General features: G+C 40.9%; 1 protein-coding gene across 1 annotated transcript in view; it reads left to right on the top strand.

Annotated features, from left to right (window-relative positions):
• LOC114654250 (DDRGK domain-containing protein 1) overlaps positions 1–20,344 on the top strand; it is a 92,565-nt gene that overhangs the window by 18,912 nt on the left and 53,309 nt on the right. Inside the window, exons 3-6 of the mRNA XM_051929446.1 lie at positions 12,746–12,864; positions 17,601–17,702; positions 17,786–17,908; positions 18,005–18,043. Of these exons, the coding sequence (XP_051785406.1) occupies positions 12,746–12,864; positions 17,601–17,702; positions 17,786–17,908; positions 18,005–18,043 (383 nt within the window). The remainder of the gene's footprint in view (positions 1–12,745; positions 12,865–17,600; positions 17,703–17,785; positions 17,909–18,004; positions 18,044–20,344) is intronic.

The raw sequence follows: 20,344 nt of genomic DNA, 5'->3' as shown, positions 1-20,344 counted from the left end.
TCCACTGAATTTGACTATTCTACCCATGTTGTCCTAGGCAAAATTCAACTGCATTTAACAAAGAACATGTCTTGAAAATTAAAGGGATCCAAATCAATTTAACTCTTTATAGCTCATATTAAATATTATAGTCATCTGAAGGAGGGTGTCTTTTTTTTTCGCATCATCATAACATGGCAAGTTAGCCAGTGAATTTCCTGAAATTAGTGCAATAATAAAAGTACATGATTCATGCATGCTGTGAGAGAAAGATGAGGTAATATGCTGTGTGACATAGTTAGGAGTTAGAAATGTTAGTGAAATTAATTTCTTTTTAGTAAAGAACCACACATAGCTCCAGTACAGGAATGGAATGTTCACATTTATCGTCTTCTGAATGCATTGGAAATTGTCACAACTATTTATCTAGTTACCTGGCTTATCCAGTTTTTTTGGGAGCAGATATACAGTTCTTTAATTATACTGTTTTGCCTTTCTAAGACAGCAAATATTATAGATAGATAGATAGATAGATAGATACTTTATTAATCCCAAGGGGAAATTCACATACTCCAGCAGCAGCAGCATACTGATAAAGAAAATATTAAATTAAAGAGTGATAACAATACAGGTATACAGACAGTCAATAACTTTGAATAACGTTTACCCCCCCCCCCCAGCGGCTGGAATTTGAAGAGTCGCATAGTGTGGAGGAGGTACGATCTCATCAGTCTGTCAGTGGAGCAGGAAAGTGACAGCAGTCTGTCTCTGAAGCTGCTCCTCTGTCTGGAGATGATACTGTTTAGTGGTTGCAGTGGATTCTCCATTATTGACAGGAGCCTGCTGAGTGCCCGTCACTCTGCCACGGATGTCAAACTGTCCAGCTCCGTGCCTACAATAGAGCCTGCCTTCCTCACCAGTTTGTCCAGGCGTGAGGCGTCTCTCTTCTTTATGCTGCCTCCCTAGCACACCACCGCGTAGAAGAGGGTACTCGCCACAACCGTCTGGTAGAACATCTGCAGCATCTTATTGCAGATGTTGAAGGACGCTAGCCTTCTAAGGAAGTATAGTCGGCTCTGTCCTCTCTTGCACAGAGCATCAGTATTGGCAGTCCTGTCCAATTTATGCACTCCCAGGTATTTATAGGTCTGCACCCTCTGCACACAGTCACCTCTGATGACCACGGGGTCCATGAGGGACCTGGGCCTCCTAAAATCCACCACTAGCTCCTTGGTTTTGCTGGTGTTCAGGTGTAGGTGGTTTGAGTCGCACCATTTAACAAAGTTCTTGATTAGGTTCCTATACTCCTCCTCCTGCCCACTCCTGATGCAGCCCACAATAGCAGTGTCGTCAGCAACTTTTTGCACGTAGCAGGACTCCAAGTTGTATTGGAAGTCCGATGTATATAGGCTGAACAGGACCGGAGAAAGTACAGTCCCCTGTGGCGCTCCTGTGTTGCTGACCACAATGTCAGACCTGCAGTTCCCAAGACGCACATACTGAGATCTGTCTTTAAGATAATCCACAATCCATGCCACCAGGTATGAATCTACTCCCATCTCTGTTGAAGGCGCTAGAGAAGTCCAGAAACATAATTCTTACAGCACCACTGCCTCTGTCCAAGTGGGAGAGGGATCGGTGTAGCATGACTATGATGACATCCTCCACTCCCACCTTCTCCTGGTATGCGAACTGCAGAGGGTCAAGGGCGTGACTGACCTGTGGCCTCAGGTGGTGAAACAGCAGCCGCTCCATGGTCTTCATCACATGTGATGTCAGTGCGACAGGCCTGAAGTCATCTGTACATTGTATGTGTCCTGAATAGAGTTTTAAAAAGCTTCTGTTGAAGAATCTGTCTGTTGACTAGTTAATATAGCACTGGCACTTGAATTTTCTTAATACTGATTTTAGGCAGTACAGTGATACCTCTGGTCACGACCGTAATTCGTTCCAAAACTCTTGATCCGATTTGGTCGCAACCCGAGCGTAATTTCCCCATAAGATTGTATGTACAGTAAATACAATTAATCCATTCCAGACCGTATGAACTGTATGTAAATATATATATATTTTTAATACCATAGAATGCACAGTGTTATCTATAATAATAAAAGGCAAAGCCCTCACTGACTGATTCACTCACTGACTGACTGACTCACTCATCACTAATTGTCCCACTTCCCGTGTAGGTGGAAGGCTGAAATTTGGCAGGCTCATTCCTTACAGCTTACTTACAAAAGTTAGGCAGGTTTCATTTCGAAATTCTACGCATAATGGTCATAACTGGAACCTCTTTTTTGTCCATATACTGTACCTACGTAATCACGTGAACTGAAAACAAGGAAGAGATTTACAGCACGACTCAAACGCGGGAACGAAGGTAAATGACATTAATTGTTGTGTGTCTTTTAATACTGTGTAAGCATACATATTAACACATGTGCAATTAAACGTGCGCATTTACGGGGTGATTTCTCAGGCTTAAAAGCTCGCCTTTTATCAAACATGGGAACGAAGGTAAATGACGTTAATTGTTGAGTGTCTTTTAATACTGTGTAAGCATACATATTAACACGTGCAATTAAACGTGTGCATTTACGGGGTGATTTCTCAGGCTTAAAAGCTCGCCTTTTATTAAAAAGGTAAATGCAAACTGTTTTCATTCTGAAGGGCACAAACCACGTTGGATTTCAGCCGTTAAACGCACAAAAATGTCGGGACACCAGATAAATAAGCGCAACATATCAGTTGTATTGTAAGCAAAAACTTGTATTGTAAAACTTTGAACAACAGAGAAAACTAACATTGTAAGAGTTTGCGTTAGACCCTTATGAACCGCTTGCTGTAAACTTTTTTAATGAGTTTTAAGCACAGGGAAAAAAAATTAAATACCACTTCTCTTCCGAAACATTTTAAACCATCCTCTACTGGCTTTAAATTCCTTACTTTCGCCACTCGAAGGCTTTATTTTTCAGCAAATCGCCATGAATCTTTCTGGCTTTCTCGCATATGATCGGCTCGCTTACGCTATCTCCTGCAAGTTGCTTTTTTTCAACCACACTAGCAACAGTTTTTCCACCTCTTCCAGCACTTGATGCCTTTGCTTGGTTAACATTATAACTCCTTTTGCAACAGCAGCTGCTTTGTTAGGCCCTGTATACACAAACAAAAGAAAATGGGAAACGGAGAATGTGAAATCATTGGCGCATACAAACGCGTGTTGGGAAACTGGCCGCCAGTGTTTTTGTTTACCACCAGAGTGTGTGGTTGTGAACAGAGGCAAAATTTTGGCAAACTTTTTGATCGTAACCCGATTTGTACGTGTTCGGAAACGTTCGTGACCAGAGGTTCTATTGTATTTATTTTTCATTTACTTAACAGAAAATGTCAGTGAATAAATTTAGTATATGCACGTAGTCAGGTAAATCTGATAAGTTTTATAATCATTCTTTATAAACTGAAATAAAAATCCCCTAAGTTGAATTCAGGCCCTGCCTTAGGTATTACAGTCACATACAAGCTTGATTGACTAAGTGCTCTATTAATTTCTTTATATGAAAGAGGAAAGATGGTGGCCCAAGATTGTTTCTCCTGATGCTTCATAAAGGAGGCATTTTGGATAGTCTTGGGTCAGATGTCAGTATTGTTTCAAATGGATTTATTACTTTGGCTGAATGGCAACATGGGGTTCCATATTTATAATGCCATTGTGAAAGCTTGTAGCAAAGAAATTGGGTTACCAGGGTAGCTCATGTGGAATGTGTTTCTTTGCAATTTTAAGTGTATTTTATTTCCTACCACTTTGTCACTAAATTTTCAAAAAGATCAGCTGCCCTACTTCAATATTTTTGCGAAATCAGTCATTGGTGACCAATAATTTATTACTAACTTCTTAGAGAATGGATTTTTTTGTTCTGTATATACAGTGAAACCTCTAGATACGAGTTTAATTCGTTCCAGCACTGAGCTTGTATAGCGAATTTCTCGTATCTAGAACAAACTTCCCCATTGAAAAAAATGGAAATCCAGTTAATCCGTTCCGCACCCCAAATATATTAACATAAAAATCAATTTTCCTAACAAATAACACTGATAAATTATATATACTGTAGTCTACCTTTAATAAATAACACTGGTAAATAATATAACTGATTATTAAAAGAATCAAAACAGGTGTCTAAAGTGCAGTAGAGCATTCAATAAATCTTTAAATAAATAATCCTTAAAACAGTTGTGAAGTGGAGGTTTAAAATACACAAGATGACAATCCCCGGTGTTTCTTCTCTGTTAGCGTCTCACCTGCGGGCTCTGCAACAGGCGAGACACTCTTAATGCAGCTGACCTTCTCTACACCGTCCTGCTTCAGCTGTTTGGCTTGTCTGTTCAGCTACACGCGAGCCTGCACTTACTTGCTCTCCCGCACCGACTTCCTTCCTGCCTGCGCCTGCGTGCGCTCTCTCTCTCTCTCTCTCTCTCTCTCTCTCTCTCTGCCTGCCTGCCTGCCTGCCTGCTCTCTCTCCTCTCTTTTCTTTTACTTCTTCTCCCCCTTAACCGGCTCGCGCTTCTCTATATATGCGGGGAGGACATGGCAGCTGCAGCCCATCAGCCACAGTAACAATCATGGATGTGAGCAGTTTCCCACCTGTGCACTTAAGTGAGAAACGCAGACACCGCAGATCGCGGCTCGCAACTGCTACCACGCCCCCTCGCTAAGCCGCAAGCTATACCCACAGCCTGGCTCGTGGCTTGTTACGCGAGCCAATGCTTGCATTTAGATCTGAATTTTTCGCTCATACTTTCCTCGTATTTTGAATTTCTCGTATACGGAGGTGATCGTATCTCGAGGTTCCACTGTATAAGAAAGTAAAGTAAAAGATTGTTTTCGTGTATACATTATAGGCATTTAAACACTGATGATTGGCCTTATATATGTTTACAGTAATCCCCCGCTATATTGCGCTTCGACTTTTGCAGCTTCACTCTATCGCGGATTTTATATGTAAGCATATTTAAATATATATCGCAGATTTTTTGCTGGTTCGCGGATTTCTGCGGACAATGGGTCTTTTAATTTCTGGTACATGCTTCCTCAGTTGGTTTGCCCAGTTGATTTCATACAAGGGACGCTATTGGCAGATGGCTGAGAAGCTACCCAACTTACTTTTCTCTCTCTCTCTCTCTCTCTGACATTCTCTACTCCTGACGGAGGGGGTGTGAGCAGGGGGGCTGTTCGCACACCTAGACGATATGGACGCTCGTCTAAAAATGCTGAAAGATTACCTTCACGTTGCTCCCTTCTGTGCAGCTGCTTTGTGAAGCGACATGCTGCACGGTGCTTCGCATACTTAAAAGCTCGAAGGGCACGTATTGATTTTTGATTGTTTGTTTTTATCTGTCTCTCTCTCTCTCTCTGACATTCTCTGCTCCTGACGGAGGGGTTGTGAGCTGCTGCCTTCATTGCAACTGCTTTGTGCCGCGGCGCTTTGCATACTTAAAAGCCAAACAGCCCTATTGATTTGTTTGCTTTTCTCTCTCTCTCTGACATTCTGTGCTCCTGATGCGCACTCTTTTGAAGAGGAAGATATGTTTGCATTCTTTTAATTGTGAGACGGAACTGTCATCTCTGTCTTGTCATGGAGCACAGTTTAAACTTTTGAAAAAGAGACAAATGTTTGTTTGCAGTGTTTGAATAAAGTTCCTGTCTCTCTACAACTTCCTGTGTTTCTGTGCAAATCTGTGACCCAAGCATGACAATCTATATATATATAATAGCAAAATACCCGCACTTCGCAGCGGAGAAGTAGTGTGTTAAAGAGGTTATGTAACCATATATATACATAAACATATATACATATATATACATATCTACATATACACATATCTACATATACATGTATGTATATATATATATATATATATATATATATACATATACAAATTTACATATCTACATATATATATCTATATATATATATATATATATATATATATATATATATATATACATATATATATAATCTACTTATTGGCTCCTGTATTTAGGATATAGCGGGTTGGATAATGGATGGATGGACATCTGTATGCATAGCCCTATTTGCCCATTTTCGTTTTTTTTTTCTTTCTTCAGTAATATTTCAGTAAACCCGGAGCTTGTCAGTTCAAATCCTGGTACTGACACCACTGTGTGACCCTGAGGAAGACACTTCACCTGCCTGTGCTGCAAAAAACAAAAGTAATGTAACAAATTGTACCTCAGATGTTGCAAGTTGCTGGAATAAAGGCATAAGTAAAATAGATAAATATGTATTATACACATAGGAACTATTCATTTATTTTCAGTTAAGTCATCTGTAGCAAACCTTTATAAATGAGGGTTTCTCCTTTTTAGATAGTGCAAACTGTTTCTTCTTCATTGACGTTTTCTCTTGGAGAGCTTTTTTCATTTCATTGAAAATTAAAGCAGCAGCTGCCAAAATATGTAGCTTTCTTATTAATTTTTCAACATTGTGTAAAATAAATTTATAAAGTAACATAAAAGGTTTAAATACTGGTTATCCTTTTTACACTAAAATATTACTAAAGCGATACAAAAAAAAGTAAAATGGATATGTTCTTTTTCTTTAAGGAGATGAAATATTACTGAAGAAAGAAAAAAAAAAAGTAAAACAGCCAAATGGGGCTATGCATACGAACTTAAAAGGTTTAAATAAAACAGAAATATATACCTTTATTTTACTTGCTTAACTTGTGGAGGTGTATCCTGTAGCAAAGCCCTAACTTTTTTTCGTGAAAGCCCCGTTTCAGTCAATAAGTCTTAAAAAAAGAGGTGTAAAGATATTGACAATAAGCTAAGCAAACCCACAAGACATGGAATCGTTTAAATCAAGTATCATTACATCTTCCTTTCTTAAAGAGAAGTAAGGCAGTACTTATAAGCTTACATATATATATATATATATATAATTATATATATATATATATATATATATATATATATATCTAATATCCAAAGCCGTGCAAGCACACTCTTGAGAATGCAACGTATAGTTGTACAGGAGAAAAGCAATCTTGCCTCAAATCAATGGCAACTTTTTGTAGGTCTATGAACTTAATTTAAACTTTAGGTTTACACAGTGCTTTCTTTCCGAAGTACCTGCACTCATGAATATGTCTGTATGTGTCAGTCGGTCAAATCCATGCGCTTCACACCGGCGAAGTACCGCTTTTAAATTTTTATTAAGAAGAAAAGAAAACCTTTTTAAATTGAGGGAAAATATACTAATAACAGTTTGTTAAGGATCTGTTTTTTTGTGAAGCTGCCTTCACTCGAGTGATCACTTCGAGCTGACTTGCTGGCCAACTATAAGCGTTACCTGGTAGGTAACCACCCATACAATCAGATTGTGAATCAGACTACGAATGCCGTGAATGTAATTACCCTGATCTACATGTTGTCAAATAAACGAACCACATGCCGTGGCGCAATTTTAGGGGCTTCGCCTGTAGCGCTGACGTCCGAGGTTCGATTCCCGTAAGGGAGTGAAGTGAGTGGCTGGTTACCTACCAGGTAACGCTTATGGTTGGCCAGCAAGTGAGGTAACGTCAGCCATGGTGCCTTCAGTTGTGAGAAGCAGATCATAGAATGGTTGAAAAAAGTTTACTGTCAAATAATGCAAAGAGTACGCGACACGTCTTTCCCCCTTATTCTTGACTCATCAGGCGTACACACTCACTGCACTCGCTTACGGTAATCCAACCTCGGACGTCAGCGCTAGAGGGGCTTCGCAGCGGTGAAGTATTGCTTTTAAATTTTAATTAAGAAGAAAAGAAAACCTTTTTAAATTAAGTCTTAAAAAGAAGTGTAAAGATATTGACAATAAGCTACGCAAACCCACCAAGAAATGCAATCGTTTAAATCAAGGCGCGAGTCGAAAAACACCATCCCATAATATTAGTTAACAATTAACACATTTCTATATGTATTGTAAGCATACAATACAACTGATAATATGTTGCGCTTATTTATCTGGTGTACCAAAATTTTTGCGCGTTTAACGTCTGAAATCTAACGTGGTTTTTGCCCTTCAGAATGGAAACAGTTTGCATTTACCTTTTTAATAAAAAGCGAGCTTTTAAGCCTGAGAAATCACCCCGTAAATGCACACGTTTAATTGCACATGTGTTAATATGTATGCTTACACAGTATTAAAAGACACTCAACAACGTCATTTACCTTTGTTCCCGCGTTTGATAAAAGGCGAGCTTTTAAGCCTGAGAAATCACCCCGTAAAAGCACACGTTTAATTGCACATGTGTTAATATGTATGCTTACACAGTATTAAAAGACACTCAAAAATTAACGTCATTTACCTTCGTTCCTGCGTTTGACTCGTGCTGTAAATCTGTTCCTTGTTTTTAGTTCACGTGATTACGTAGGAGGCGTGATGACGCGATACGTGACTCCGCCTCCTCCATTAGAGTATATGGACAAAAAACAGGTTCCAGTTATGACCATTACGCGTAGAATTTCGAAATAAAACCTGCCTAACTTTTGTAAGTAAGCTGTAAGGAACGAGCCTGCCAAATTTCAGCCTTCCACCTACACGGGAAGTTGGAGAATTAGTGATGAGTCAGTCAGTCAGTCAGTCAGTGAGTCAGTGAGGGCTTTGCCTTTTATTAATTAGTATAGATTCACTAAGCCAGAAGACAAGTAGCCGACCATGGAAAGCACGCCGGAAGGGGTGTGGATTCACTAAACCGCCGACAAGTAAGACGCCAATGGCGCACGCAGGAAGGAGCCACGCCCACCAACTCTTAGACCATTGGATACGACAAAAGAATCACAGAGCCACGCCCACCAACTCGGACGCGACGCCAAGGGAAACATGCCGTCATTTCTGTTTGTCTGTGCCACAGTACACTTGCAGCTCTGAGCCACGTTAACTTTTCATTAGTCAACCTCAGTGGAACCTTGGTTCACACAGAGGCAGCGCCAGAGAGAGACAGAGGCACACACAGGCAGCACGATAGAGAGAGCCGCGCACACACAGGCAGCGCCAGAGAGACAGAGGGGCGCACACACACACACACACACACACACACAGACAGACAGAGGCAACGCCAGAGAGAGACAGAGGCACACACAGGCAGCGCAAGAGAGAGCCGCGCAATCCTTTAAAACTGAAGTTAAAACACAATGAAGGAAGCAGTCTTTAAAAACCAATAAGACCTGTGCCTCTTTTTCATTAGCGTCTCACCTGCTTCAGGCCCTGCAACAGTCAAGACGCTCTCTCTGCAGCTGACCTTCTCTGTGCCTGACTCCACTACTGTGAGTCGCCTGATTAAAAATGGCCTTTTGAAGGGGAGCTATGGACCCGCTATACCACAGGAACACATTGCCTTCGAGCCTGCTCTCGCTCACTGTAACGTACTGGCTTGCTCTCTCTCTCTCTCCTCACTCGCTCACACACTACACAGGGGAGAAATGCCCGAAGCAGAGAGACAGAGGGGGTGGGGGCTCACGTGCTGCTGAGAGAGAGAGGGCTCGCGTGCTTCTGAGAGACAGAGGGGGAGGGGCTCACGTGCTGCTGAGAGAGAGAGAGGGGGGATGGGGAGGCTTGAGTGCTGCTGAGAGAGAGAGGGGGGGCTGGGGAGGCTGCGTGCTGCTGAGAGAGAGGGGGGGGGGCTGGGGAGGCTTGTGTGCTGCTGAGAGAGGGGGAGGGGGCTCGCGTGCTGCTGAGAGAGAGAGAGGGGGGGCTGGGGAGGCTCGAGTGTTGGAGAGAGAGAGGGGGGGGCTGGGGAGGCTCACGTGCTGCTGAGAGAGAGGGGGGGCTGGGGAGGCTCGCATGCTGCTGAGAGAGGGGGAGGTGGCTCCCATGCTGCTGAGAGAGAGAGGGGGGGGGGCTGGGGAGGCTCAGGTGCTGCTGAGAGAGGGGGGAGGGGGCTCGCGTGCTGCTGAGAGAGAGAGAGGGGGGGCTGGGGAGGCTCACATGCTGCTGAGAGAGAGAGGGGGGGCGGGGGAGGCTCGTGTGCTGCTGAGAGAGGGGGAGGGGGCTCGTGTGCTGCTGAGAGAGAGAGGGGGGGCTGGGGAGGCTCGTGTGCTGCTGAGAGAGAGAGAGGGGGGGGGGGGGGCTGGGGAGGCTTACGTGCTGCTGAGTGAGAGAGCCTGCGCATGCACTGCACATGCCATGCAGCTGAGCAGGGAGCCTGGGTGTTTATGTCAGTGTTATTCAATGTTTTTACTATTACACTGTGCATTCTATGGTGTAATAATTAACTATATTTGTGCTTAAAAATCTTTAAAAAAATATATTTACATACACTTCGTTTGGTCTGGAATGGATTAATTGTATTTACATGCAATCCTATGGGGGAAATTGCTTCGGTTTACGACCAAATCGGTTTACGACCAGAGGTTTGGAACGAATTATGGTTGTGAACCGAGGTTCCACTGTATATTGAGTCTAGAAAACATGATCAGCAAGTCTTTGATAGGCTGCAACAAAATGATGAAAGAACGGGCACATTTTTTTCTCACAAGCTGGGTGGGTGTTAGTTAGTTAATTAGTTACTCGAAGGATTTCAAGATTTAATATGCACAAGCGGTAACACTGCAAAAGCAGCCCAAACCATAAAAGACTGCTGGCAAACAGTGGCTGACAAATTAAACATGTGTGCATTGTACTTACTGAAAGCGGCGTTACGGATTTTGCAAATTTTCATTTTTTCCCTCTGCTTAAAAAACATTTAAAAAGTGGCGTGATTATGCGGCGTAGGTTGGTATGCAGCGTGTAAAACAGTTTGTCGCGGATAATTTGCCTTTTACTTTAACATGAAGACAATTTCCTGTTAGATTTGCCTTTGTGATGACAATTGATAAGGCACAGGGCCAAACTTTCAAAAAGATGTGCATGTATCTGCCAAAATCAGTTTTCTTAGTCACGGACAGTTGTATGTTGCTCTGTCCAGAGTTCCATCTTTTCATTCACTTACTGGTATGCCTGCAGGAACACGTGCAGCGAGCGACACACACACGCATACAGGCGTGGGAGAGAGAGAGCGCTGGACGCATAAGAATAATAATACTTCATTACATTGATATACCGGTGTTTTCAGTATTCAAAGCGCTATCCACACAGGGAGAAACCGGGAAGCGAACCCAAAATCTTCCACAGTCTCCTTACTGCAAAACAGCAGCACTACCATTGCGCTACAAGGCAGTTAAAGAATGCACCGGCCTCGATTTTGTTTTCACTTCTGTTTACAGCGATCGGATCGTAGCGTGCATTGTTGCAATGTTACTTTTCTTGGTGGCTTATTACATTACGGATGTTTCACATGTTAATTTTTTTCCCTGTGCTTAAAAGACATTAAAAAAGTGTTTCTCAACTGTGACTCCGGAACAACTCAGTACACAAGCTATATTAAGCGTCAACAACGAGGACTCGCTACACCTTAATGAACAAGTGCTGAAACTTATCCCTACCGACGAAGTAACTTTCACCAGCGTGGCCTCCATCGTCACAGACGATCCCGCTTTCAGTCACGGACAATTTTATGTTGCTCTCTCCAGAGGTCCATCTTTTCATTCACTCACAGTGGTATCCACAAACCCACCCCATTTGGACAACTGTGTCGTTCAGCAAGTGTTCACCCATCAATACATAATTATGCGGCGTATGTTACGCCGCGGGTTGGCTAGTATAAAAATAACCATATAAACATATGGTTTCTACTTCATGGATTTTCACCTTTCGAGGAGGGATTACTGTGTGTATATATATATATATATATATATATATATATATATATATATATATAAAATATAAATAAATAAATGATCAGTATTGGCGCACTGCACAATACACTTGCCTGCTGCTTCCTGGGCAGCTCTTCTTTTCTCTACCCTAGCGGCCCGCTACTTCTCTTCTTTCGTTGGTATCTTTTCGCGTTACAACTGATTAAGTCAGTGTTTGTGTTGCTAATACTTTAGTACATTTTCTTTAGTTTTTTACTTAAGCTGACAGTTAAGTCTTCAATCTACCTCAAGAATGATTTAAGATAGGGGAAGTGATGGTGAAGGTGGTAGGAATGAGAACAGCACCCGTACCCATGTGCTGCAAGGCCACTCTGCTGGCCACGGCCAAAAGTTGATTCTACAATAAAATGAAAAGAGGAATAACCTTGGAGGTAAATCATCACCTCGAAAGTGGATAGTAGATGTCACGTAGTATATGTGTACCAAATTTCAGGTCAATAGGTCAAACGGTTTGCGAGCTACAGGTGATTTAAAATCCTGGACAGACAAACGAACAGCCACGGTAGCGTATTATATATAAAGACTATTGTGTATTATAAAACTGTACTCTCTACATTTAACTATATTTAACCTATGAACTCTAGGCTTCATACTGGTAATCTGCCAATAAACATCTTTAACTGTCAGTATGTTAGAACTAAGCCTGGTGTGTTTTAATCCCTCCTTCATTTATGTGCTGCAAGTTACAATCAAATAATGTTAGGTCCATGTTTTTTGTTTTTATTTCTTTGCACAGGAATTTGTCTACTCAAATACATGTTGGTAGTACTGTGTAACATTAGGTGTAGTATTTGTATTTAATGTAATTCCTAGAATTCATGTCCCATAAATATAAAATATTGTTCACTCAAGACAAGATGACCATTTGTATCTAAATAATTTGCTATTAGTGATTATATTGTGATCCTACTAGTAGCAGCATTTGTCTTTTGGCTTTATGTTTTACAGAAGGTGATGAGTCTCATGATGAAGGAGAAGCGGGCACAGAGTTTGCAGGCCATCCTAAAATAGGAGCTAAGAAGCAGCGAAAGTTGGAAGAGAAGCAGGCTAGGCGGGCACAGAGAGAGGTAAAATGGAAAACCGCATGAAGTAGATAACTTGTAAAAGAGATTTAGGAAGTCTTTTTAAAAAGATTTTAATGAAACGTTCATTGCAAAGATGTCAGATTTTGGTGGGTCTTTTTTTTTTTTGACAAACAGAGAAAAACTAGGCTATTCCTTATGAAAAGGAAAATGAACTGTACCTGAACTGAGAAATTATATAGGCTAAACCTTGAAAAAAGTAGACTAGGTGCAGCAGAAAAAAAATAGTGCCTCCCTTCTAATCCTAAAAAACCTTTCTTGTTATTTAAAGCTGTTATCCTTCCAATAACATTCAGAAATTGTTCGTAATAGACCCTGTCATTCTGTTAATGACTGGGTGGTATATTTTCTCACTCTTATTTTCAAGAGGCCTTCCTTTTTTATTTTAATGGTAATTATTTTAAATATTGCTATATTCAGTGGTACAGTTTCAGGGTACTGAATTGCAAATACTAGACCTTTGCACATATAGCGTTAGCATGCTTTTCTCACATGTGTATAGGTTTTTCCTTGTCTATGGTTTTCTATCTGCATTCCTGAAAACATGCTTGTAAGGGTAAATGATGTCCAGTGCTACAGTGATTGGCTGTGGCTAATCTTGACCCTGAATTGGATAAAGTAATTTTAAAAGAGATGGAAAGATATATTAATTAAAGGCTGAGGTGTCCTAATAGTTTTAATGGAAACCTAAAGTGTAGCTGTCTGTACAGTACTTTCTTGATCACGTTTAGATTTTATAACTTACAAAAGTGACTATCAGACATTATATTGGATATTTATAAGAACTGCAAAATTTGTGTAAATAGAGTCAGTTGATGACTTATATGCTTAGAACATCTTTGCACTCTGATTTATACATATGTCAGATATACTTGCCAAATGTAACATCATTTATATTTACTTGAAGCTAGAATGGAAACTTAGGAGTCCACAGGTTTAGGTGTATGCCGATTGGATGTACATTGAGATTCTGTAATTTAAAATACTGGGCTAAATAGGCAGAAGAGAGATGAAATGCAAATCTAAGAAAGAGAGTAGGTTGAAAGAATATACTGTAGTGATATAGCAGTTGATTAATATTTACATTTCTTCTTCTTCTTTCAGTTGCTCCCATTAGGGGTCACCACAGTGGACCATCTTCTTCCATATCTTTCTGTCCTCTGTATCTTGTTCTGTTACACCCATCACCTGCATGTCCTCTCTCGCCATATCCATAAACCTTTTCTTAGGCCTTCCTCTTTTTCTCTTTACTGGCAGCTCTATCCTTAGCATCCTTCTCCAAATATACTCAGCATCTCTCCTCTGCACATGTCCAAACCAACGCAATCTCGCCTCTCTGACTTTGCCTCCCAACCGTCCAACTTGAGCTGACCCTCTAATGTACCCATTTCTAATCCTGTCCATTCTTGTCACACCCACGGCAAATCTTAGCATCTTTAATTCTGCCACCTCCAGCTCTGTCTCCTGCTTTCTGGTCAGTGCCACCGTCTTCAACCCATATAACATAGCTGGTGTCACTACCATCCTGCAGACCTTCCCTTTCATTTTTGCTGATATCCGTCTGTCACAAATCACTCCTGACATTCTTCTCCACCCCCTATTCCACCGTGCCTACACTCTCTTTTTCACCTCTCTTCCACAGTCCCCATTACTCTGTACTGTTGATCCCAAGTATTTAAACTCATCCACCTTCGCCAACTCTACTCCTTGCATCCTCACCATTCCATTGACCTCCCTATCATTTACACACATGTATTCTGTCTTGTTCCTATTGACCTTCATTCCTCTCCTCTCTAGAGCATATCTCCACCTCTCCAGGGTCTCCTCAACCTGTTCCCTACTCTCGCTACAGATCACAATGTCATCAGCAAACATCATAGTCCATGAGGACCCCTGTCTAATCTCGTCTGTCAGCCTGTCCATCACTATTGCAAATAAGAAAGGGCTCAGAATCGATCCCTGATGTAATCCCACCTCCACATTAAATGCATCCGTCACTCCTACCGCAGACCTCACCACAGTCCCACTTCCCTCATACATATCCTGTACAACTCTTACATACTTCTCTGCCACTCCCGACTTCCTCATACAATACCACAGCACCTCTAGGGGCATCCTGTCATATTCTATCTCCAGGTCCACAAAGACGTAATGCAACTCCTTCTGGCCTTTTCTATACTTCTCCATCAACACCCTCAGAGCAAACATCATATATGTGGTGCTCTTTCTTGGCATGAAACCATACTGCTGCTCACTAATCATCACCTCACTTCTTAACCTAGCTTCCACTACTCTTTCCCATAACTTCATGCTGTGGCTCATCAATTTTATCCCCCTGTAATTACTACAGTCCTGCACATACCCCTTATTCTTAAATATCGGCACCAGTACACTTCTTCTCCACTCCTCAGGCATCCTCTCTCTTTCCAAGATTCCATTAAACAATTTGGTTAAAAACTCCACTGCCATCTCTCCTAAACCCCTCCATGCCTCCACAGGTATGTCATCTGGACCAACGGCTTTTCCATTCTTCATCCTCTTCATAGCTGTCATTAGTTCCTCCTTACTAATCCGTTGCATTTCCTGATTCACTATCTCCACATTATCCAACCTCTTCTCTCTCTCATTCTCTTCATTCATAAGCCTCTAAAAGTACTCTTTCCATCTGCTCAACACACTCTCCTCACTTGTGAGTATGTTTCCATCTTTATCCTTTATCACCCTAACCTTCTGCACATCTTTCCCAGCACGGTCCCTCTGTCTAGCCAATCGGTACAGGTCCTTTTCTCCCTGTTTAGTGTCCAACCTCTCATACAACTCATCATGCGCTTTTTCTTTAGCCTTCGCCACCTCTCTCTTCACCTTGCGCCTTATCTCGTTGTACTCTTGTCTACTTTCTGCATCTCTCTGACTACCCCACTTCTTCTTTGCCATCCTCTTCCTCTGTATACTCTCCTGTACTTCCCCATTCCACCACCAAGTTTCCTTTTCCTCCTTCCTCTGTCCAGATGTCATGCCAAGCACCCTTTTTGCTGTCACCCTTACTACATCTGTAGTTTCCCAGCTGTCTGGTAATTCTTCACCACCACCCAGTGCCTGTCTCACATTCTCCCTAAACTCAACCTTGCAGTCTTTCTTTTTCAACTTCCACCATTTGATCCTTGGCTCTGCCCTCACTCTCTTCCTCTTCTTGATCTCCAGCGTCATCCTACAGACCACTATCCTATGCTGCTTAACTACAGTTTCCCCTGCCGCTACTTTGCAGTCTTCAATCTCCTTCAGATTGACTCTTCTGCATAGGATGAAATCTACCTGTGTGCATCTTCTTCCATTCTTGTATGTCACCCAATGTTCCTCCCTCTTCTTAAAATACGTATTCATCACAGCCATGTCCTTCCTTTTGGCAAAATCCACTATCATCTGACCTTCTTCATTCCTCTCCTTGACACCATACCTACCTACCCATCACCTCCTCGTCTCCTCGTTTTCCCTTCACCAACAATTCCATTGAAATCCGCTCCAATCACCACTTCTGTCCCTTGGGTACACTGTTCATCACTTCATCCAACTCATTCCAAAAAGTTTTTTTCTTATCCATTGCACACCCAACTTGCGGGGCATATGCACTAACAACATTCATCATCACACCTCCAATTTCCAGCTTCATAATCATTACTCTGTCTGACACTCTTTTCACCTCCAGAACACTCTTGACATACTGTTCCTTCAGAATAACCCCTTCTCCATTTCTCCTCCTATCCACACCATAATAGAACAATTTGAATCCACCTCTGATCCACCTGGCCTTGCTCCCCTTCCATTTAGTCTCTTGCACACACAATATATCAACCTTCCTTCTATCCATCATATCGGCTAACTCTCTCCCCTTACCAGTCATACTGCCAACATTCAAAGTTCTTACCCTCAGTTCCACTCTCTTTACCTTCCTCCTCTCCTCCTGCCTCTGGACACATCTCCCCTTCTTCTTCTTCGGTAAACAGTATCCCAATTTCTGCCAGCACTCTGTTGACTAACAGTCGTTGTTAACCTGGGGCTCGACCGATCCGGTATGGAAATTTGTATTATTGTCCGCATATTGATTTGGAAAAATTTTACACTGGATGCCCTTCCTGACGTAACCCTCCCCATTTATCCGGGCTCCGGACCGGCACGAAGAAACACTGGTTTGTGCATCCCCTGTGGCTGGGTTGATTAATATTTACAGTTAAAGAAACAAAATCATTTACCTTTATAAGTTTACCTAGAGCACTCTGAAAGTTGCCAGTGAGATGAAAAAAAAAATAATTTCGTTTCTTTGACTGCCTTGATTAAATGCCCATTTTTTATGCTGTCATCCACTTCTTTTAATAGGAAAAACTGCAGCCTGAATATTCTGTTATGGAGTATGCAAAAACATGGAAAGGTGATTGGTGAAGAGCACAAATAAGATAGAGTATGATTGTTTCCTTATATCACACAGCACTGTGCAAATAACACTTGTACATGGTATTTGAAGAATCAAAGAAAGTCTGACTTTTTGTGTTTTGGTAAAGAATGTACAATCCAGGTTCCTTTTAGCCCTTTACTGTAGTTGACCATAAGGGATGAAAAGAGTTGCATGGCTGATATAAAATTATTTTTAAGTTTTATTACCAATATCTGGCATTTTTTAGAAAATATGATGATCTATTGTTTAGATTACATTGTTTTTCCTTGTTAAGGCGGAGTTAGAAGAGCGTGAGGAGCGTAAACGGGCTGATGAAAAGAAAGAAGAGGAACGAAGGATAAAAGATGAAAAGGAGCGCCTAGAGGAGCAACGTAGGGTAAGTAGCTACTCTGTAAGGAGCCTGCAAAGCTGATTTGATGCATTAAGACATTTGGTATGTTCTTTTAAATGCTTTGGAAGGAAGAAGATGAACGCAAAGCAAAAGAAGAAGCAGAACATAAAGAATATGAAGAGTATCTAAAGCTTCGAGAGCAATTCTCAGTGGAAGAAGAGGGTATGGTGGAGGCTATGACAGAGGAGCAGGTACTGTAGGCTTTGTTCTGGATGTCTTATTTGCATGTATAGAATAAGCATGTATCCTTGTACTCTACTAATGTTGCTTGCTTCTTTTGTTTCTAGTCTCTTAATCTCCTGCAGGAATTTGTGGATTATATCAAGGTGAGTCAATCATTTTTTGTTTTAAGTTTAACTGCTAGATGAGTTTTTCTAAATTTGTTTTAAGGAAAAATGTTTATTTTTATCTTCCGTGACACAAACATTGACAGGTGTTGCATTGCGAACAGTGTTTAAAGGGCTTGCACTTGATCACAATAATTTTTTATGCATTAGTTTCACTTTCCATGTCAGTGTCTGATGACCAAATCACATCGTCGTGATTCAAGCAATGGTTTAATTTATGTTCGTTATGGCCATTGAGTTTTTTCGTTGGAGGCTCTGCCCCAGTCACGAATATTAATAAGTTACCATACAGTTCAATAAAGTGGCAGACCACATAGAAATATTTAAGATTTTTTTAGAGCATGACGCTATGTCATCAACTAGATTGAAGCAGAAAACTATCCTGAGAGTTATTCAGGTTTACCACCAAATAAAGCAGGTTATAACGTGTCACCCAGGCCTGATTTGGCTTTAATTGTAATTGGATAAAATTATGCATGACACTGACATCCGAGGTTTGATCCCCGCAAGGGGAGCAGTAGTGTGTGTACGCCTGATGAGCCCAAATAAGGGCGAAACACATGTCGCATACTCTTTGCATTATTTGACAGTAAACTATGCAACATTCCGTGATCTGCTTCTCGCAACTGAAGAGGGCCCCGTGGCGGATGTTTGCCGAATGGCAGACCAATCACATGCGTTACCTTGTAGGTAACCACCCATACAATCAGGTCGGGACTCAGACTACGAATGCAATGAATATATATATATATATATATATATATATATATATATATATATATGGGGGGGGGGGGTGGCGATGACTAAGTCAGTATGATCAAGGGGGGGGGGGGTGTATCGTTTAATTAAAGTGCATATGTCCTTCTTAAGTTGGCATATGCTGGGTTTATGTCCAAGTGTCTGTTGATGGCGTTTTCATCTGATAGCCAAGACTCGGCCAACTCTCTGGCGTTTTTTGTACTGGCCTTAAATTTTACTTTTACGTTGTCCCTAACGATGACATCAAGTATTACCCAATCAAAAGTAGGAAAGGAGGCATCTTCATAAAATGCGTGTGGGATGATTTGCATGAGACGCTGCTTTAAAAAAAATGATAAAAAAAATACGGGACAAATCCCGTCCCGTATTGATTCAAAACGGGATGCGCAATTTCATTCTCAAATGCGGGACGATTCCGTATTTTAAAGGACGGGTGGCAACCCTACAGTGCCAGGTAACCACCCATACAATCAGATTGTGATTCAGACTAGGAATGCAATGAATGTAATTACCCTGATGTACATACAAGGCGAAAGTCTTGCAACATTCAAAGATGATGGTTTGGGATAAGTACACCATAGAACATAAAAGAGCTTATGAAGCCTTGAACCGAAAAAAGCAAGATCTCAGAGATCGTAAAAAAAAAAAAAATAGGAGGTAATGTCGTTTTACTCGCTGTAGATTTTAGTCAAACATTACCAGTTATTCCACGAGGGAGACCAGCAGATGAACTCAACGCGTGTTTTAAAATCCATGCTTCTCCCACGCTCGGTTATATGTCGCGTGTTCTCGGGTAGGTACACCAAAAATGTATACATTTAAGCATGTAATGGGCAAACAAAAAATGAGGTATACCCAAAGGCACTGCAGTAGTACTTAATGTAACTTTACTTCTTAAATGTTAATGTTTTACTGTTTAATAATTTATACGCTTCTTATATGTTGTTCAAATTCTTTTATCAAAATACCAGTGACAGCGCAATGCACGATAACATGGAGTGAATACACCATACGCATCCGCCCACGGCCGCCCTGGTGTGCGCAGATAGGAGTTGATTCTACAATAAAATAAAATAAAGATAAAAAGAGTAATACAATCATCACCCATAAAGCGGATAGTAGACGTGACGTACTATATGTGTACCAGATTTCAAGTCAATAGGTGAAACGGTTTGCGAGCTACAGGTGATTTAAAATCCTGGACAGACAAACGAATAGCCACGGTAGCAAATTACAGAAGAAGATTTTACTGTTTAATAATTTATATTTATATGAAATGTGCTTCTTATATATTACTTCATATTCTCATATGATAATGATGTTAATGTTGTTTATATTGATTTCTATGTTATTGAAACTGCATGTATGTGTGTATATGTATGTGTATATATATATATATATATATATATATATATATATATATATATATATATATATTATATATATATTATATATATATATATATATATATATATATATATATATATATATATATATATATATATATAACTAGCAAAATAC

This window comes from Erpetoichthys calabaricus, chromosome 7, assembly GCF_900747795.2.
Source record: "Erpetoichthys calabaricus chromosome 7, fErpCal1.3, whole genome shotgun sequence".
Lineage (NCBI taxonomy): Eukaryota > Metazoa > Chordata > Cladistia > Polypteriformes > Polypteridae > Erpetoichthys > Erpetoichthys calabaricus.
This window is presented reverse-complemented; position numbering and strand designations above follow the sequence as displayed.